The sequence below is a fragment of the Stegostoma tigrinum genome, chromosome 29 (genome assembly GCF_030684315.1).
Source record: "Stegostoma tigrinum isolate sSteTig4 chromosome 29, sSteTig4.hap1, whole genome shotgun sequence".
Taxonomy (NCBI): Eukaryota; Metazoa; Chordata; class Chondrichthyes; order Orectolobiformes; family Stegostomatidae; genus Stegostoma; species Stegostoma tigrinum.
This window is the reverse complement of record NC_081382.1, coordinates 11054012-11075534: the sequence shown is the minus strand read 5'-3', so window position 1 is coordinate 11075534 and position 21523 is coordinate 11054012. Positions and strand designations below refer to the sequence as shown.

Sequence of the window (21523 nt, the reverse complement as noted above, 5' to 3'; positions counted from 1 at the left end):
CCATTAAGAAAAGGATTTGCACCAGGCTTCTTCCCTCATTATCAGGCCCAGGATCCATTTAACATGCACTTTCTAACACAGGTCACTGAATGACAAATATCGATAAGGAAAATTGCTGGTTGGTCTCCCTGAGTGGAGTGTTGTAGTCAACTGTGGGATTTTAATGGCTGTTTAAAGTGAAAATCAGAAGTCATATGACACTAGGTTACAGTCTAACAGGTTTATTTGAAGTCAGAAGCTTTCAGGACCCTGTTCCTTCGTCAGGTGAAGTAGTGAAGTGATTTGAATAGGTGGCATGTGATTTTTGACACTTTGTCTATCCCAGTCCAACGCCAGCACCTCCACATCTTGTTTAAATTCAAGTCAGAATAGGGAACAGATTAAACTTGATGCATTTATTATTCAGCTACAATGGAATGTCAGGGTTTTGCTCAATTTGTGAACTGCATTTTGAAGCCAATACATCTTTTAAAATGGAACCAAATAACAATAATCAATCATAGTGGTCATTAAAAGAAAGAGTCTGTCACCTGCTGAGGGACTTCCATTTTTACAAAGCTGGATTTCTGGGAAGAAATCCAGAAATCACACTGTTTCTGGCTGCTGCGTGTTGGGACATTAGTGAAATTAGTACCAGGCTGTGATAGGCAAGATTAGAAATCAAAGTTTTGAAGTAACTGCAAAATAATTGTCAATGTGAGAATCCCAAATGAGGCTTTATTCGAATCACTTGTGCCCATTTAAGCTATGTGACATGCAATTTTTCAAAATGTTTATTTTTATCCCAAGAGAGCTCTCAAAGTTTATTCAATTTACCTGATGTTTCAAAATCTTTATAAGCTGTGTTCCAGGCCTCAGAAAGTCCAGCCAATGAATTCTCCATGAGTTGAATGTCAGTGATAGGACAGTTGCATTGTGGAAATTCTATTGCACACTGACAAGCACACTGGCTGTTTTTACAGATGTATTCACCTTCTCCATTGCACATGATGTAGCTCAGGGCTGACTGCACAAACTTCTCTCTCAGGTATTCAGGAAGAACAACCTGGAGACCTACAGGAGCAGATAAGCAAAGGGGGAATGCATTAATGATTTTATTTAATTCAGTTCTTTCCACCAGAATGCAAAACCAGTGGCCAATCAATGATTCAGACTTCTCCAGTGCAACCTCTAAAATAATACCTCATTTTCTTTCACAGCACAGTTAAGTTGCATGGAAGTATTGCATGTTTCAATAAACAAACAGCCATAGGACAGGAGAATTAAGTCTGCAAATGATGATAAATTTTATTTTGCTGGAGGATCATGCATGGTAAGCAGATACTTATTTATATACGTAAGAATGTGGCTCCTAACAGAAACACTCTACAATTTGAGTTTATGCAGCAAAATATGCTTGCTTCTGCCAGTGTACTATCGTTAAGGTGACAAACAGATGCACAATTTAAATGTATCATATTAATGTCTCTCTCTCTAAGATAACTCAAATGAAATGCATGTTGCTCAACAGCTGAAATGCATTAGTGTACTTAGTTAGTTGATTCACTAAATACCAGAAGATCTGTAGTACAAATCTAATGCCACAATGGTAGTGTGTGATAATGCTGTGGCTTTAAGTGGTGTGTTTTGCCCTGGTTTCTTTTAGAGAGAAATCTGGGGGATAGGTACCGAGCAGTCTATGAGAACATAACAGCTTGTGAGGCCTTTCTTTTAGAATTGGAACAACAGTAGCAGCCAGAGTGGGGATGGACAAGATCTCACAGATCTAGTATTTTTAGTTAGCTTTCAGCAGCGTTGAAAGGCAGTGAATCGATCCCGGCTCTCTCAGAAATGTCTACTGATGTCCTTTCCTCATGGATTGGAGAGCTGTATGTGAGACAATCCGTTTTCTGAACTGGTCTTTTGCCAAGGATGTGTTTATGGTATGTCATTATATGGGAACAGTGATGGTTTGGTTATCTGGTTAGTGATAAAATAATGTATTGTTCTGTTAAGTTTTCTAGTAGGGTTAAGTTATTCTAAATTCTTCTTTCTTTTGTTGTATTTGCATGGTAGCGGTTGAATAAACTGTGTTTTGCTTAATGTCAAGTAGTTTGACCAATTAAATTGCATGTGGAACACAGCACCTCACATTTACCTTTAAAATAAGAAAAAAATGAGGGTGTAGGCTATCTTCTTAAAATATTTTCAGGGGGCTTGATCTGGTCCATAATAAATGTTACTACCTGGGTTCAAGTCCCACCTGCTCTGGAGCTGTGTACTAATATGTCTAATAAGTTGATCATTGTTATGGACCAGAGCAAACCCCGCCAAAATCTAACAAGGAGATAGCCTGGACCCTAACTTTTATCTTATGTATAGGCAAGTGTAAGGTGTTGTGTTCCAGATGTTTCAAAGATAGTAGGAACTGCAGATGCTGGAGAATCTGAAATAACAAGGTGTGATAATCGGAACTATCCTGCTCCTCTGATGCTGCTTGGCTGCTATGTTCATCCAGCTCTACCCCTTGTTATCTGTGTTCCAGACGTGCTTTGATTTGTCAAGCTATTAGACTTTAAGCAAAACAATATTTATTCTTACATCGTAGTTAAAATACAAAAGAAAGGGCACAACTTTAACTCTAGCTAAATACTTAACAAAATAATGTTATTTAACTACTACTCATCAACAGTTCTAATATAGCAGCATCCCATAAACATGCCTTTGGCAAAGGCAAATTCAGCTAAACAGTGTTATTTTCATTTGGTATTTCCTCACTCTAGTCAAGCAGAATGAAATACTGACCAAAAAAAAAAAATCGAGCAGCCAAGAGAGAAGTCAGGTTTTTGCAGCAGCTGAGAGAGAGCTGCATCTAGCAGCTTCAACTCCAAAACCTCCAACTTCTTCAGCTGAAAGTAAAACTGAAACTCTGGGTCTGCATGAGCCTGGCTCCACCTACTCATTTTTCTTTTGTCACCACTTGATGATGCACATCCCCATGCCATAATATTGACTTATTCCCAACTTAAAGCTTTTACTTTTTGTCTACCATTATCCTAAGATAAATATTAAAGCTAACCAAGTAATTAACAAAGCAACTGCAGATGCTGGAAATCAGAAACAAAAACAGAAACTGCTGGAGAAACTCAAACATATAACACTGCTTTCCCTCAACAGATCATGCCAGACCTCCTGAGTTTTTCCAGCAATTTCTGCTTATGTGAGTAATGATCGTGACCACTAAACTGTTAAAATCTTTCACCAAGATTACACAAGCCTTGCAGTATTTTAGTCCTCCACAATTATTTCTTTCAGCTGACAATTATTTAATAGTTATTTAAAAACAAAAGATAATTTTAGGACCTGGGAGACCTCGATAATGGGAGTCTGACTGCTCTTGGATAATTTAAAGGATGCAGTGTAAAAGTGGCTAAAGCAGGTCCTGGCAATTACAAATGCATAATTCCATGAAAAAATTGTCATTCTTGTTCTGGGATATACAAAGGTCCCCTTGTTATACATGGTTGCTAGGGTATATCGCTTGGTTAGGTGATTGGTGGAAGTGGTCATCTAAAACTCTGCTGCTTGTGTCTGAACTCACAGCACATTTGTTCCCCTCTGACCTCCATGTCTGTTGACCTACAATGGTTCCTATTCGAGCAACACTTTGGTTTAAAGTGTCACACCCTGTTTTCGAACACTTCCATGGCCTAACACTTCCATCTCTGTAATGGTGTTCAGTTCCCCCTTGAGATCTCTGCACTCTTCTAATCCTGGCATTGTAGGCAGAACTATATCAAATAGATTAAAGTGATTCGGAAGATAACTCACCACCAACTTATTGAGGGGTAACTACAGATGTGAGAATAATGCTGCCCAGCCGTCATCACCACGTGACACGAGTGAATTTTTAAAAACAATGTTCTTGTAAATCTCTTCTGTTCTGTACTCAGATCCTTCCTAAAAGGCGCAATGCTCAGAACTGTACACAACACTCCAGTTGAGATTGTCTGGTTTGGGACAGCAGAGAATCCATCTCATTCTGGCCTCTTCAGCTCCTGTCTTCTCAACCCACTGAAACCGCATTGGGTCAACCTGCAACCATCGCCCAAGTTGAACTAAGCCTAGTACAGAGCAGCCTATACAGATAAGGTGTGGTATGCAACAAAAAGGACTTGAAATCCATTGAGCTGACTGTAAAGCAAGATATGGGCTCAAAGGAAAGGGCAGATTCAATAAATACTGGTGTTTGGTGATTGCAGTTAAAGTGGTTGTTTGCTACAAGCAATGAATTAATACTGATTGTGTCTTTATATTACTCAGAGAGACAACAACATCAGCTTGAGCAAGAAAATGTTACTGTTGAACTCCTTCTTGACATGCATTGGGATACCTGGAGCATAAAAATGAAGGTGCGGCTGCAACAGACTTGTTTATTTTTTAGCTATGGACATCTTACACACAGCTAGCTGGGATAATCCTTCACCTTAGGTTTGCATTGTAAGCTGGATATTAATGCTTAAGAGGCATTAATTAAATAGTCGAAGTGTTATATTGACTACTGGTTGTTTGTGAGCTTTTCAACAATTAGCTCTATGGATAATTTAAGCAACCGTGTGTAACACAGTTCCAAGTCAGGTAGGACTTGAACCCAAATCTTCCAACTGAGAAGAAGGCTGAAGGCCCATAGTTAGCACTTAGGATATTTTCTAAATAACCTGTTCAGAGACATTACTATACATATCTTTGGAGCAGGTGGGACTTGAAACTGGGGCTTTTAATTCAGAGGTGAAGATATTACTACAGCACCATGATGTCCCTCCACAATTCCTTCTATATTATACATCAGGAAATTAAATTCAGTCTAATGTCAATAGCAGGCTCTCAGAAATAAAATGCAACTATTAATAAGTTTCCAAAGAAATGTTAGGCTCTTAGTCTTGGACCCCAAAGGTCAGTGCAGTTTCAATAGAGTAGCTAATAAGCTATCAGTTGACCAAAGTGCCAATTATTAACTTTTTAAATGATTCCTCCACCTAATATCAGTAAGGAAAAGGTCATTTTCATTCTGTGTCACCTTTGGATAAATTGCAAAAATGCTATAACTTAATTTTACCTCCTGCCGTATCTTGTTAGAATTGACTTGGTTTCCTGAAAACCCTGAAACAGTGAAATATTGCGGAGAATGTTTGCTTAAACTCCATCATCTGCAGTTCTGTCAATTCCTATAGCATTCTTCCACTCTCTGATGGTCAAATCATCTTCAAATATTTGGGGGCTTAAGGAAACACAAATGAAATACAGAAGGGACTGGTGCATGCTGGTCTGATATCCACAGGTTCACTGCATGTAACCCTGTGAGAGAAATGTTCTACAAATGAATAGGAATGCTGGTATTATTGCGGGTTTTCAGAATGGATGGGACAGATCTTGTTCAGTGAAAAGAAAAATCAGATTAGTTTTGATTTTAAAGAATATTCCTGTTAATTTTAATTGCCCTTGTGATGTTTTTTCTTGTTCACAATGCAAGGACAGGTCTATGAAGTATTTTTGAACTGTAAACACAATTCTATCTAGGCTAGTGTTAAGTCACTCTGCTCAAAGAATAGCCAAAACAGATATGATGACCTTGATGGCCTCTTTCTGTGTCACAATACTTTTGTGATTCTGTACATTTAACTCGAAATAATCGAACTGTACAACACAGAGGAAAGTAATATGGTCCATCATGCCTTTCCTGGCTCACTTAAGAGTGATCCAATACAAATGCTTTTACTTCAAATTTAAATCCAATCTTTTTTTCACAGGTATCTCTCAACTTCTATTTCATTATTTTGATCATTCCATTAAATCTACATCTTTTGGTTTTTACAATCTTGTCAGTGAAGCCAATACTTATTTTATCATAGCCTTATTCTATCATAGATCTTTCCTTCATAATTTTGATCTGCTCTCTTTAAATTTCTTAAAGTTCTACTTATCCCCTTGAATTCTTTCTGCTCTGAAGGGAACAAGCCTGTCCTCTCTTGACTACTTCAAGCTGAAACTCCTCAAAACTGCACCACTCTGGTAAATTTCCTCTGCATCCACTACCGATGCCCTTCTAAATCTGTGGCAACCAGAAGGCACATGAGGAATATTTCATCTGAAGTCTGTTCCCAATTCTTAAGATTTGAGCCAGAAGAGCGAATTAGTAAAAATTAACATGTCTCGTCCAACATGCTACAGCAATTGGCATATGCATATTTACATCACAAAAAGTGGCAATTTGTTACTTGGGACCATTAACCAGTAATGCTCCTACTGCATCCCTAAACCAGCCCAGTTCGTCCCCTCCCCCCACTGCACCACACAACCAGCCCAGCTCTTCCCCCCCACCCACTGCATCCCAAAACCAGTCCAACCTGTCTCTGCCTCCCTAACCGGTTCTTCCTCTCACCCATCCCTTCCTCCCACCCCAAGCCGCACCCCCAGCTACCTACTAACCTCATCCCACCTCCTTGACCTGTCCGTCTTCCCTGGACTGACCTATCCCCTCCCTACCTCCCCACCTACACTCTCTCCACCTATCTTCTTTACTCTCCATCTTCGGTCCGCCTCCCCCTCTCTCCCTATTTATTCCAGTTCCCTCTCCCCATCCCCCTCTCTGATGAAGGGTCTAGGCCCGAAACGTCAGCTTTTGTGCTCCTGAGATGCTGCTTGGCCTGCTGTGTTCATCCAGCCTCACATTTTATTATCTTGGAATTCTCCAGCATCTGCAGTTCCCATTATCTCTGATGCTTGTTAGAAGCACCTGTTTTGTTCTTATGTGGAGGCCGAATGAGGCTCAACTACCTCGAGACTCACGCAGCAGGAGACTCCAAAGAGAACAGTGGAAGTGCTTCAGGGAAATCCCTCAGTGTTCCTGAACTGTTCTAACTTGCCCCAGGAACCTTTGGGTTGTGGCCAACCTAAACAGAAAAGGATCACTTCGAAAGAATAAAACAGAAGTACAGCACAGCAACAGGCGCTTCAGCCCTCCAAGCCTGTGCTGAACATCATGCCCTGACTAAACTCAAAAACAAACCTTCTGCCCTTATTCGAACCGTGCCCTACTATTCCCTCTCTATTCATGTAACCATCCAGATGCCTCTTGAATGTCACCTACATACCTACTTCCACCAACTCTTCTGGCAGTGCTTTCCAGGTTCCTACCATTCTCTGCATGAAAAGCCTCCTTCGCACATCTCCCTTAAACATTCCCTCTCTCACCTTGAACCTGTGCCTCCTTGTAATTGAAACTTCAACCCTGGGGGAAAAAGCCTCTCGCTATCCACCCTATCTACACCTCTCATAATTTTGTTGACATCCATCAGGTCGCCTCTGAGCCCCCATTTTTCCAGTGAAAACAATCCTGGTCTTTTTAACCTTACTTCATAGCCTATGCCCTCGATACAGGGCAACAACCTGATGAACCCCCTCTGCATTCTTTTCAAAGCTTCTATGTCCTTCTGGTAATGTGGTGCCCAAAATAAACTGCACATAATACTCCAAATATGGTCTAACAAGGGTTTTATATAGCTACAATTTCGTTTGCCAACTGTTGTAGTCCATGTTCTGGCCGATGAAGGTAAGCATGCTATATGCCTTCTTAATTTCCTTGGCCACTATGTTGCCATTTTTAGGGAACAGTGGACCTGCACGCCCAGATCCGTCTGTATGTTAATGTTCCTAAGGGTTCTACCATTAACTGTATAATTCCCATCTAAATTTTATCCTCCAAAATGCATCACCTCATATTTGTCTGGATTAAGCTCCATCTGCCATTTCTGTGCCCAAGTCGCCAATCTGTCTATATCCTGTTGTATCCTTTCACAATCATTGGCATTATCAGCATCTCCACTAATCTTTATGTCATCTGCAAACTTATAATCAAACCACACACATATTCCTGCAGTTCATTTATATGCACTACAAAAAAAAAGAGGACCTAAGACTGATCCCTTTGGAAGACCACTAGTTATTGGTCTCCATTCTGAGAAACACTGTTCTACTGTTACCCTCTGTCTTCTATGACCAAGCCTGTTCTGTGTCCATCTCGCCAGCCCATTCCAAATCCCCTGTGATTTTCGTTTTGCTACCATGTGGGACTTTATCAAATGCCTTACAAAAGTCCACACAAACTACACTCACAGCCTTTCCCTCATTAATTATCTTTGTCACCTCTTCAAAAAATTCAATCAGGTTGGTGAGACATGACCTTCTTCCAAATGTGCATATAGCTTGTCCCTTAGTATCTTCTTAAAGAGCTTCGCGAGCATGAATGTCTGGTTCACTGGCCTGTAATTTTGTGGATTATCTCTACTTCCGTTCTTAAACAAAGGAACAACATTGGCTAATCTCCATTCCTCTGAAACCTCACCTGTGGTCAAGGAGGATGTGAAGATATCTGCTAATGCCCCAGCAATTTCTTCCCTTGCCTCTCACAGTAACAGGGGATAGGCTCTGGGGACTTGTCTATCTTAATGCAATTTCGGATACCCAAAACTTCCTCCTTCAATATAGTGACATTCTCTAGCGTTTTCACATACTCAAGCCTGACCCCAACATCAGATAGTTTTACTCCTTGGTGAATACTTACACAAAGTATTCATTAAGGATCTATACCACTTCCTGTGGCTCTACACACAACTTCCTTCCTTTGCCCTTGACTCCTCTTTGCCTACCCTTTCTGTTGTTCCCCTCTTTCTTCTAATATATGTATAAAAAGCCTTGGGATTCTCTTGACCCTGTCTGCTAAAGACATTTAGCCTTTCTAATTCCACATTTAAGTTCTTTCCTAATTTCTCCATACTCTTCAAAGGCTTCATCAGCTTGTAGCTGCTTCGACCTATCGTATGCTTCCTTTTTTCTTTTGACTAAGTTTACAATTTCCCTTGTCATCCATGGTTCCTGAATCCTGCATTCCTATCCTTCAGTTTTGCAGGGACATGCATGTCCTGCACTTTAATCAACTCGTCTTTAATAGCCTCCCACATGCCAGACATAGATTTGCCCTCAAGTAACTGCTTCCAACCCACATTTCCCAGATCCTCTCTAATTTGGATATAATTGGCCCTTGCCTACTTAAGTACCCTCACCCAAGGGCTACTCTTGTCCTTGTCCATGACTACTCGAAATGTTATGGAGTTATAGTCCATAAGTCCAAAATGCTCTCCTGCTAAAACATCCATCACCTGTCCTGACTCATTCCCTAATACCAAGTCTAATACGGCCTCCTCTCTGGTAGGATTGTCACCATACTGCATCAAAAAGCCCTCCTGGACACATCTAACAAATTGATCTCTGTCCGAGCCCCTGGCTATGAGGGAGTCCCAATCAATAAGAGGAAAGTTAAAGCCACCCACCACAACTGGCCTGCTTTTTCACACCCTTCCAAGTATCTGACTACATATCTGCTCCTCTGTCACACATGGGCTATTGGGAGGTCCATAGAAAACTCCTAACATTCTGATTTCACCCTTCCTAATCCTGAGCTCCATGTGTAATGCCTCACTGTAATATCCCTCTGATGTATCCTCCCTCAATACAGCTGTGATGAGATCCCCAAGCAACGCGATTCCCCTACCCCTTTGGTTTCCCTTTCTGTCCCATCTAAAACAGCGATATCCTGGAATGTTGAGCTGCCAGTCCTGTCATTCCTTTAACCATGTCTCTGTAATTGCAATAACATCATAATTCCATGCAGTAATCCATGCTCTTAGTTCATCGGTCCTACCTGTTATACTTAGTGTATTGAAGAAAATGTGCTCCAGGCCTCCAGTCCGTCTGAGCCCCACGACTTCGCTCTGCCTGCTCTTACTCTGTGTTATGCATATCTTAGTCTCTCCTTTGTCCACAGTCCCTGCACTTACCGGCCTGTTGTTCCATTCCCACCCCCCAGTCACACTAGTTTAGACCCTTCCCAAAAAGCTCTAGCAAACCTCTTGCCCAGGATATTGGTGCCCTTCCGGTTCAGATGCAAACTACCCTTCTTGTATAGGTCCCACCATCCCCAGAAGACATCCCAACAATCTTTATATCTAAAGCCCTCTGTCCCACACTAGCTCTGTAGTCATGAATTCAACTGTACTCTGCCTCTGTTCCTAGCCTCACTAGCCCATGGGATTACTACCCTGATAGTCCTGCTTTTTTGCTCCCAACCTCAGTGCCTGAATTGTCCTCACAGGATCTCCTCCTTCTTCCTATTTATGTCATTTGTGCCAATGTGGACAATGACTTCTATCTGTTTTCCCTACCATTTCAAGATGTCCTGTGCCCTCTCCGAGACATCCAGGATCCTGGTACCACGGAGGCAACACAACATCCTAGTGTCTCATTCATGTCCATAGAACTGCCTGTCTGTGCCGCTGACTATTAAGTCAGGGACTGAACGTATCAAAATACTTGTTTTTTAAGGAGTGTGCAAGCACAATGTCAAGTTGTTGAAGAGAGTTCACAAGCCTCAAACCAACCTCAGCCTCAATCCTTCAAACACTACCGTTCTCATGTGTGTTAGACTCTGTAGCTCATGCACTGAACTGAGTCACCCTCAATTCTGAGGGAAAATAGGAGATGGTGGATTAACTGTCATGGCCTAGCACTGAGTACAGTGGCACTCAACTGCAATAATGAGTATTTATATGATGTCTTCAAGTTAGTAAAATATCCCAAGGCATTTCACAAAGTTGGACTGACAAACATTGACATTGAGACGCAGTCAAATTAGCCAATGCTTGGAGTTGGGGTTTTAAACAAGCAGAATGAGAAGTGCAAAGGTTTTGATATTGAATAGATATCTCAACAAATGGCAGCATGGCTACCAATCAGTGTTTTTGTGAAGGGAGTGGGGAGAAACCTTCAAGAGGCCAGACCTGGAGAAGTGTAGTTCCTCAGGAAGGGAAATAGACAGGGTTTATTCTATCAAAGCTCTCAGCTGAATAAGGGCTGCAAGAGGTTGGAGATACCTAACACACCCACAAGCAAGGAAGAATTCAACATTTTCCACTGTGGTCTTGAATTGACAATTGGCATACGGCCAAATTACATGCTTGCCTTTTTGTTGATGAAGACTTTTGCTTTGATGTGGGGTCGAGGTGATGAATCATGGAGACAAGAAACAATTGCTTCAAAAGGACGGAGACTGGCAAACAGGCCAGCGTTACTCACTAAACAAATAGGGTGCCAAAGCTCATTTTAAATGGCTCTGTGAATAAACCACTAACTGCAAAACAATTACAGTCTGATTTTGAAAGCATTTTCCCTGCGGCAAATGTACTTCTTTATGAGATGTATCTGGTAAATATATTTACTCCATTACTGATTTGTGCAGCTCGCTTTCAAAACTACGGTTGGCAGCAACACTGAGATACTACTTTGAAAACAACCTTTTTAAAATTGCACCATAACACTGCATAATACTTTCAGCCATGTCTCTCCAGTGAATTACTCTTGTACCTTTTCCTTAAAAAGGAATCATCTCGCTCTAGAGATGAAAAGCATTTCGCAGAAATGGATTCATTTTCGCTGCGGTACATCAGATAATGGTCTAGATTTTGCAGCGATGAATAGAGCTGGCTACATTAATGTGAAAACCTGACCGTAAACTTTAGTAAATACACGTATGCAGTCCAGTGCATAAACAAGGAGGTCAGTGTCTGAAGTGGCCTGTTCCTCCAAAAATTATTTGAAAGGAGTTCCTTGGGAGACTCGCCATTGAAATACATGCAATGGTTTATAGTTCTGGACTTACTCATGCACACACACTGAACTTGTCAGGGAAAAAAAACATTACACGTGAATTAACTGCACAGAGGCTGGCATCCCGTCACCGATCATCCTTTATTTACATGTGCACAGTACTCTAGCTGTGACCAGCCAGCTCGGAGTCAGTGCCTGAAGTCATGAGGCTTTCTGAATCCTCTGTGTATATCTGTCAGCCAGGGCTCCCTGATTGGTCAAGTTAACAACCTCAATCAAGGATCTCACAGCCAATAAGATTCACCTGGTCCTAATCACTAGACATGCCTATTCCTGTGTAAATAAACTGTAAACTGTACGATGAACTCAGTCACTGCCCATCAACCTCTCTTGAATGGAAAATTGACAAGTGTGGAGATTCATTCCATCAGACTGTACTTGTTACTACAGCATAACAAAAGGTTTATTTTTTTTTCTTTCTACCTCGTTTCCTCTCTCTTTCCCTTAATCCAATATATCTTTTGCCCATTTCTTCGGCTTCTGTATCTCATTTGACATTGAATTGAATATTCAAACTGAGAAGTCGTGAAAGTGCGGTTTTGTACTTGCAGTGGCTATCCAGTGAAATGATGCAAAATGTAAGCAGGAGCAGAATGCAGTGATCCAATAATGGCGAGGTGTCACAATTAAGGGGCAACATGCAGGGATAAAGAGACTTTGCAAGAAAAGCAGGCTGACCCACCTTACCAATAGATTTACTTTCTTAAATGCACTGATAAAGCACTTGTACACCAATTGGCTCCAAACTATTGGTTGTGAATGGGGCTGGAGAAATAGCATTTGAGTTTCTGAGCCCTCACTCCCTCTGAGAAAGCACTGGTTACTGTGGATCTGTTTACAGCCCAGGATTTATTAGGCAGTGAGCTCCTGGTACACAAAAATATTTTTATTATGAAGGTGCACAAGAGGGATACAACTGATGAAAGTGATGTTGGGGTAGTGGGGTTAACATCTGAGTATAGTGGGAGGAGAAGTTAAGAGGAACTGATTACAGAGGTTACAGTGGGGGTTTTCCTATGTTTTCTGTCACTGGTGAATACAGAGAGCTTGGCTAAAATCTACACGATTACACACACCATTTTCATGAAGTACTTTCAAAAAAATTCTCATATTTATTTGATGGATTATCATATGTTGATCCATCATATCTGAATTCTAATGTCACTACACAGCTTTTTTTTTATTATTGTGAGATAGAAAGAACGGCAGATGTAGAAAAAGGATCCTGGTGTGAAACATTGGCATGGTGGCTCAGTGGTTAGCACTGCTGCCTCACAGGACCAGGGCCCCAGGATCAATTATGCCCTTAGGCAACTGGAGTTTGCATGTTCTCCCTTTGTCTGCATGGGTTTCCTCCAGGTGCTCAGGTTTCCTCCCACAGTCCAAAAACGTGCATGTTAGACGGATTGGCTGTGCTAAATTTCCTACAGTGCTCAGGGATGTGTAGATTAGGGGAATGAGCCTGGATCGGATGTTCTGAGGGGCAGTGTGGATTTTTTGGGCTGACAGGCCTGTTCCCACACTTTAGGGATTCTACGATGAACTTTCCTGCTCTTCTGATGCTACCTGGCCTGCTGTGTTCCTCCAGCTCCACACTGTGTTATCTCTTTTTTACGATTATATCTTTGTTGCCATCTGGAGTCAAGTAAATCTTCAAGTGTTGCAATAGTGCCACGTTGGAAGAAAGTGAGTTAGGGGAGTGCTAGTTTTCCTGCAGTGCTTCATATTACAAAGATCATATGATATTTTAATGTGGGTGGGAGAGTTTGTTACTTGTGATTTTAATAATAAAAAGCTTCTCCAACAAAGAAGTTTGAAAATCAACGGTCTAAATGACATTCCCTGATTCAGCCTTTATCATGTCCATTATCATGTCATGTACTTTTCAATCTTAAGGACAAGATTTGCTTTCACTACTAACAAAGACCCCAGTCAGCTTGTAAATTTTTCAATTCCTGGTTGACCAGAACTTGCATGAGAAGTCTAAAGGTAAATGCAAATGTGAGGATTTTGCTGCAAAACCCTTTATTTTACCTGAGCAACCATGCCACAGTATTATCTATGACGCAAAAAGAAAGATGCTTTTAAATGACTTCAATATATTTTTTCAGGGCGTGGCATCCCTTTAATTGCCAGCAATGATGGACAATTCCACAATGAGATATTGAAATGACTGAGCAAACCATTCAATTAAATCAGAGCTAGAAAGTCTCAAATAAGGAATGAAACTGTATGGAACACGTGCTATTGACTACGACACCAGGAATGGCAAACAGAGACTTTGTAAAAGAAGCATGCAGATTCAACTTACTGATAGATTTGCTTTCTTAAATGCTCTGGTAAAGCACTCAGTGTTAATTCCAAACTATTAGTTGTGGTCCAACAGCACTGCAAAGTTATCCTCACTAAGGGCTGTGGGCTGGTGCCAAAATTGGGAGAGTTGTCTCACAGATTGGGCAAGTGAATGCCTGACAGTCCTACTCACACAATTATACCTTACACACTATGTGCCAGTCAATGCCATCACCATTCCTGGGGATGTCCTGTCCTACTGGAAGGATGGACATAGCAGACGTGACAGCAGAGTAAGAGGGAGTTGTCAAAGGTATCCTCAGTGTTGACTTGGACCACATGAATTCTCATGGCTTCAGGCTAAACAAGGGCAAGGAATCCTCCCTCTCATTATCACGCATCGTCCTGCCTTGGCTGATAAATCATGAGCATTGTTCAACGCAGTATGTACTCTGGGTTGAGAATTTCAATGTCCACTACGCAGTGTGCTCAGTGGCATCACTACTGCTCAAGCTGGTCAGGTGCGTTTGGACATAGCTGACAGATTGCTACAGCAGGTGGTGAGGGAACCAACAAGAGGTAAAAAACGTAACTGACCTCATCCTTACCATGGACAGATGTATCTGTCCATTGCAGTATTGGTAAGAGTGACCACCATAAACTCCCACCTTCACACTAAGAATACCCTCCATCATGTTGTGTGGCACAATCAGCATGCTTAATGGACTGATTTTGAACAGGTCTAGCAACTCAAGACAGGGCATCTGTGATCTGCTGTGGACACCAACAGCAGTAGAATCTTATTCCAACCATATGGCCCAATATATCCTCCACTCAATTATTACCACCTAACCAGGGGTTCAACACTGGTTCAGTGGAAAGTGCAGGGGGGCATGGCAGGAGCAGCAGCAGGCATACTTAAAAATGAGGGGTCAACCTGGTGAAGCTATGAATCAGGTCAAACAACATAAGTAGCAAGTGCTAGAGAGAGCAAAGCGATTCTGCAACCAATAGATCAATCCAGGCGAATCACAGCAGAACGCAGCGATGAAAGAGGCGAATGAAAGAGCGATGAAACTGTGAAAACCATTGACAATGAAGATTTTAAGTTGATGGTATTAGGAGCATTATATGTATGGAATCAGGAGCAAACTTCTTTCCCTTAAGACCTTCTGCTGACAACTGGGGCTTGGTTTGGAGAGGATTCAAGAAGTAATGTTCAGGATGAGTTGAACTTCCAGAAAGTGAAGGATGGGGGAATGAACAAATAAGTCAAGCTCATATAATAGTTGGTGGGGATGGGGGTGGGGGACGCTCAAGGCACAGAAGCAAATGCAGATAAGATTGTGAAATCAGAGGTTGGAAACCTTTATCATGTTAAAGATTCCAGGTCAGAAACTCCACTCCAAGTCATAGAGAATGCTAGAGTTACAAAGGACTGAAACAATGATGAGGAAGAGGAGTAGAATTGGCAATCACAGGGTCCAGTTTGTTGGGGCTGCTGCCCTTGAGTTTCCAACAACAGGTACACATTAAACGAAAACGCTGATTGGGCAAAAGTAGCCATGGGAAGAAGTGGAAAAAGAGACAGTTAGATTTAGAAGTTGGCTCTGTCTGTGGATGTTGTTGTTAAAAGGCAACATATAGATAATAAAAAACGGGCCAAAGATGGATCTTGTAGAGAATTTATAAGTAACAATGCTAAGGTGCAGTGACAAGTATTTCTAGGATTGACTGGACAGTTAAAAACAGAACTAATCAAATCTAATGCTGCCATGTTGAATTACAATGAAAGCCATGGAAAATACATAAAACGATTGACACGTCTGGGGGAGAAGTAAGATAGCGCAGATGTTTAGCATGTTCTGTTGACTGTACTTTGAGTTGCTGCGGTACAGATATCTCACTGGAGGGTTACAAACAGTGACATGTACTCCATTGCGCTTCTTACCTCAAACTTTGAAAATTGCAAAGAACATATGAGAGAGCAGAAGATGAGCCGATCAGTACAGAATGACAATCCTCCATCCTCTACTTGTGCTGGAGGGTTGGCAATGGTGCTGTCACTGGAATTCTTTGAATATGGAAAGGTTTTGTTTTGATGGCGGTCATGAGAAACAAAGGCAGGAGGTTTAAAAGGTAACTTTACAGGTGGTAAAAAATGTCTATTTGTGCACAGGTCCTCGCATCCAGAAGGATATCAGAGTGCTTATGAGATTAGAGTGAAAAGACAGACAAGGCACAGAAATGAAAGGCAACTAAAAGTGAGCAACTAACAGCATACTTGAAAAGCAGATATTATGGGAGGCTTCTAAATGTGGAGAAGAATTGATGGAACTTGGGCAGAGTACCAAGGAACAGGGTTGGAATGATTTAAAGATCTGGCATGTGCTCAAGAGTAAGTCAGAATGAGCTGAGCACATAGAAGATTTGGAAACCGAAGAAAAGAATCTTAAATTAACGTACATTCAGATAACCAGTCCTTGATACTGATCATACTGATCTCTGGGTAACAGGAGTACAAGGCTGATTGTGGATGGAGATAAGAGCTGTAGGATTTTATTGCATTGCTTCATCATCAAGAACTAAGTCAGGCTGAGCTCATTTCCAGAATGGAGGAATAAGGTTGACTGAGAATGAAACCCTGATGAAAAAATAAGAACTTGGCAAAAGAAATCTGAGTCTGTATTTTACATGTGTTGGATATGATATGCCCAGCACCTGGTATAAAAGTTGATCATGATCTTGACTACCCTTGGCTCACTTGATACCCTACGTGTCCCTCCTATTTTAGGTCCATTAGGCTGTTGGCTAGCATGAGGAAGGATGTCCATAACCATTGGCAATGGCTTCATGCTTCTGTGAGTTGCTGGCTAACCTAACAGCAGGTAACTCTGGTCCCTGCAGTGACACCATGAGCCGTAGCCGCTGATGGATTTGCAGGCAGTCCCAAATAGATATTTTTAAAAAATTATAGGATCCCTACAGTGTGGAGACAGGCCCTTCAGCCCAACAAAACCACACTGACCCTCAGAGCATCCCACCCAGATCCATCCCCCTGTAACCTACCTAATCTGAACATCCCTGAACACTATGGACAATTTTGCACAGCCAATCCACTGAACCTGCACATTTATGGTCTGTGGGAGGAAACCAGAGCACCTAGAGGAAACCTATGCGTACATGGGGAGAATGTGCACACTCCACACAGACAGTCACCGAAGGCTGGAATCAAACCCGGGTCCCTGGTGCTGTGAGGAAGCAGTGCTAATGACTGAGCCATCGTGTCATGCATATGCTGTGGACCTGGCATGTCCTGGTTCAGGCTGGGATTGGACTGGCTGTCCTTGGCAAGAGGAGGGCAGAGATTGCAGAGACTGATACCGACAGAGTTAGGTGTGGACAGGAAACATGGTAGGAAGAATAATCTTGGGAACTGAGGTTCTGACCAACAACGAACCCCATCCACGAAACCTGGTCAGGGTTTGGCTGCATGGCATTGGCTCTTGTTGCCAACCTCATCCGCTGTTAAAACAAACTCAAATTGGATAGAATGGAACTCTTTAGAGACCATTACAATCTTAGGGCCTCAGGGATTCAGGGTTGGGTTATCACCTGATGGCCCCCCCTTATGAAATATGTGTGAACAGGTAACAAGCGAAATGCTGCCGGAATTTTATGCTCCTCTCTCACCTGCATTGGGGTAGGCTGGAGGATGTCTATTAATACTTTGCTTTAATCTGCCTGTTCATGCACTGTTTCACATGGCCACTCATGGTGAGATTTCTATATCTCACGTCCATCACTAAACTCCTGGAACATTCTGTTTGGCAAGATCTGCATCACCGCCTTTTTTCCTTTTCCTCCATAATCAATCCTAAAACAAATCAAACTTATTATCCTGGCAGGCCATCTTCCCTCACAAAACATTTGTGCACTGACCATGTCATGTTAACTGATAGTTATCCACCAGGTATTGCATGGATGTCAAACTAAGCAGATTGACACTGATTGGTGAAGGCATTGCCCTGAAAAATGAACTTATGGCTCAGTGGTTAGCACTGTGTTCGATTCCAGTCTCAGGTGACTGTCCACGTGGAGTTTGCATGTTCTTCCTCTTTTGTGCAGGTTTCCTCCCACAGTCCAAAGACGTGTACATTAGGTGGATTGGATGTGCTAAACTGCCCTGTATTGTCCAGGGTTGTACAGGCTGGCTGGAATAGTCATAGTAAGAGTGAACCACTTGAGAATGCTCTTCGGATGGTTGATGCAGACCTAATGGGCTAAATGTCCTCCTTCTGAACTGCAGGGATTCTGTGGAAATGGTTGTCAACTATTTTCTCGAGTTGAGACAGACACAGTGCATGTGCATGTTTTATCTGTAAAAGGGCAACATGGTGGCTCAGTGGTTAGCATTGCTGCCTCACAGCACCAGGGATCCAGATTTGATTCCGTCCTTGGGTAATTGTCTGTGTTGAATCTGCATATTCTCCCTGTGTCTGTGTGGGTTTCCTCCAGGTGCTCTGGTTTCCTCCCACAGTCCAAAGATGTGCAGGCCCGGTGGATTGGTGACGTGAAATTGCTCATTGTGTTCAGGGATGTGTAGAATAGGTACATTATAGGGAAACGGTAGGGGCTGGGTCATGGTGGGACACTCTGAGGACTGTTGTGAACCTGTTGCACCGAAGGGCCTGTTTCCACAAGAAATCGATTCTACGAACTGAGCTTCCAGTACACACTAGTGCACCATAGTACAAACCCAACTGACAATTCTACATTGGTTCTATGGGGAAAAAAATACTTTACACACTCATGATTATCTAGCAAATACTGTCCAAATTACAAAATCATATCTGAAGTTGTAGACTCTGTTTTGCAAGCATAAGTTAGTTGGGTATGGTCAATAACTTGCTTGTTGTGAACAGCCAAAGCAATTTGTTGTTTGATACAATCTGTCTTGGAGGCACAGAGCTTACATACTTAGCAACACACCAACACTAATTCATATACAACATTACATGTTTGCATATCAGGTAGAATATCGTGTGAGTGCAAGACAGAAAGCCTTGACGAACTTGTCTATTGTTAGTAATGCAATACTTAGTTTCTTTGACAGGGCAGCATTGCGTAGATACACCAAACCTGGATCGTGTGTTCAGTCTTGAAATCATACTCACCAAAAAAGCAACACAAGAGGGTATACATCTTTTTCCAAATCATCCTGTAATCCTGGGAAATGGTCACTCTCTTCCAAACTTCCACTTTCTTTCCACCTCTGTACCAGAAAACTCCTCCATCTTCCATTATTGACCAATATCTCCTGCCGTTCCTTATGCTTAGTAATTGTGATCTGCTATGTCAACTAAAAGTACTTGCTGCCAATGGTTTTGATTCAAAAATTCAAGCCATCCTGGAACTCCCACATTCAGTAAGATTTCCACAATACAAATCACAGGGGTTTGCGACCATTATACTTTTAAATTTGATCTATCCAGCTTTTATATATGCATATATTGATATAAAAAACATTTTAGAGCAATTACTTACAATGTAGCCATGAGGACCTGATTTGATCATGAACCTGAAGTAAACCTTAAATTTCCTTTTCATTGTCTTGTTGTATATAGAACTAATTTATATGATAGTCACATACTCTTTGCCTCTTTTGCACAGATGTGTTTATATACTAGAAGCATTCAAGTTCACTGAATTCAGCACTTCTATAGTAAATAGTTACTGGCCCTTCTCTCTTACTTTTTCTGCATTTATTCTGCGCAACTGCCTACATGCAGTTGGATGTATTGACTGGATTGGCTGCCTGTTATATGCAATACCAAATGCTCAGCTTCACTGCAGTCATACCCGAAAGTAACTCTTCTCAATGTTGGTGTCAGCTACCACACCACTTGGAGAATTGCTCAAGCAAATGAAAGTACAGACAGATTTAGATTTAGATTTTAGATTTTATTGTCATGTGTACTCAAGTGCAGAAGTACAGGATTACAAGTGAAAAATGCATAATGTCGCCACAAACGGCTCCATCTTAGGTACAAAAAATCTCAGCTACAAAGTAGTAAGAAAAACGAGAGTTAAAAGTTAAAAGATAACAAAGCGTGGAGCTGGATGAACACAGCAGGCCAAGCAGCATCTCAGGAGCATAAAAGCTGACGTTTCGGGCCTAGACCCTGCATCAGAGGGTCATTGCTCTGATGAAGGGTCTAGGCCCGAAACATCAGCTTTTGTGCTCCTAAGATGCTGCTTGGCCTGCTGTGTTCATCCAGCTCCACAATTTATTATCTTGGATTCTCCAGCATCTGCAGTTCCCATTATCACAGTTAAAAGTTAAACGTTACTTCATGGAATAGTAGAAAAAAACAAAGTAATAGATAATTGTTAACGTTAAAATCATTCATAGTTTAAACTAGGTAAATAAAGGAATAAGTTAGAAGTTCAATAGTCTTTGATGAGTCCTCCACCCGCCTTGCTCTGCTGTCTGCTCTCACCGGCCCAGATATCTTTGCTGCTGCTGAAACCGCCACCTCTCTGTTCTCCCCGGTGGCTCTGGAACATGCCTAGGCAGGATTCACTCGCATGCCGAAACAAGACACCGCCACGAGCTGCCGAGAGACCCCCGACACACTGCTGAGTGACCAGGCTGAGAGCCAGCTTTCTCGCCTTGCTCTCATGTCAGAGAAAGTAAAGATCACTTTGTGAAGAACACGCAGCAACTAAACATTCAACATTACCTGGTTTGTGAGCAGTTGGTCAGCTGAGCAACTTATATATTCCTTCCTCATACAGTCATGAAGCAGTCTGACTTTTTCCAGTAGCTTTAGTATAGTCAATGCAGGAAGCAACTAAACTTCATTTCATCATTTTAATTGAAATATCCATCACAAGGAGAGAGCCTCTTAGCTAATTGAATATAGGCACTGTGTTGTTAAGTCCTTTTTTGCCATTGCCCCAACATTAACAAATTAGATGGTGACCCTTTAAATGACCTTCCATCAATTCTGCAGTCACAGTACAATTACCAGGATAGAAGTGAGAATGAATGAGTTCAAAGAATAATAACTATCACCTATTTTTGGATCAGCATTGGATGATGAAGTGTGAAATTTCATCCTTTCTCCATTCCTATGCGTGATTCTAATTAGGCAACAAACCTGGCTGGATTCTTTTGGCTGTCTTATATTTAAATATTTTCTTAGGAAGATCTGAAAAAGATTCAAAAATGAAGATGCAGTCTGTTGCCTTTCAATTACCATGGTAATATTACAGAACTGGGCTCATTAAAGTTCACCAATTGAAGCTTTTCATCTTACAGCATTTGTTATTGACGTCAGAGAAAGCTTGGCTCAATGAAATGACGCTAAACAATTTGTGATTTCCAACTCTTTTCATTCAGGGGAGCTCTGATTTTCGAGTTAGTATTCCCATTGCTTTATTGATTCTTGAAGCACGAAGCATATTC

The 21523-nt window shown here is 41.6% G+C and overlaps 1 protein-coding gene across 2 annotated transcripts in view; it reads right to left on the bottom strand.

Moving 5' to 3' along the window:
• Positions 1-21523, bottom strand: part of brinp1 (bone morphogenetic protein/retinoic acid inducible neural-specific 1) — a 324767-nt gene that overhangs the window by 26240 nt on the left and 277004 nt on the right. For both annotated transcript variants that reach the window (XM_059638168.1, XM_048559283.2), the window contains one exon: positions 817-1053. In XM_059638168.1, coding sequence (XP_059494151.1) covers positions 817-1053 — 237 coding nt within the window. The remainder of the gene's footprint in view (positions 1-816; positions 1054-21523) is intronic.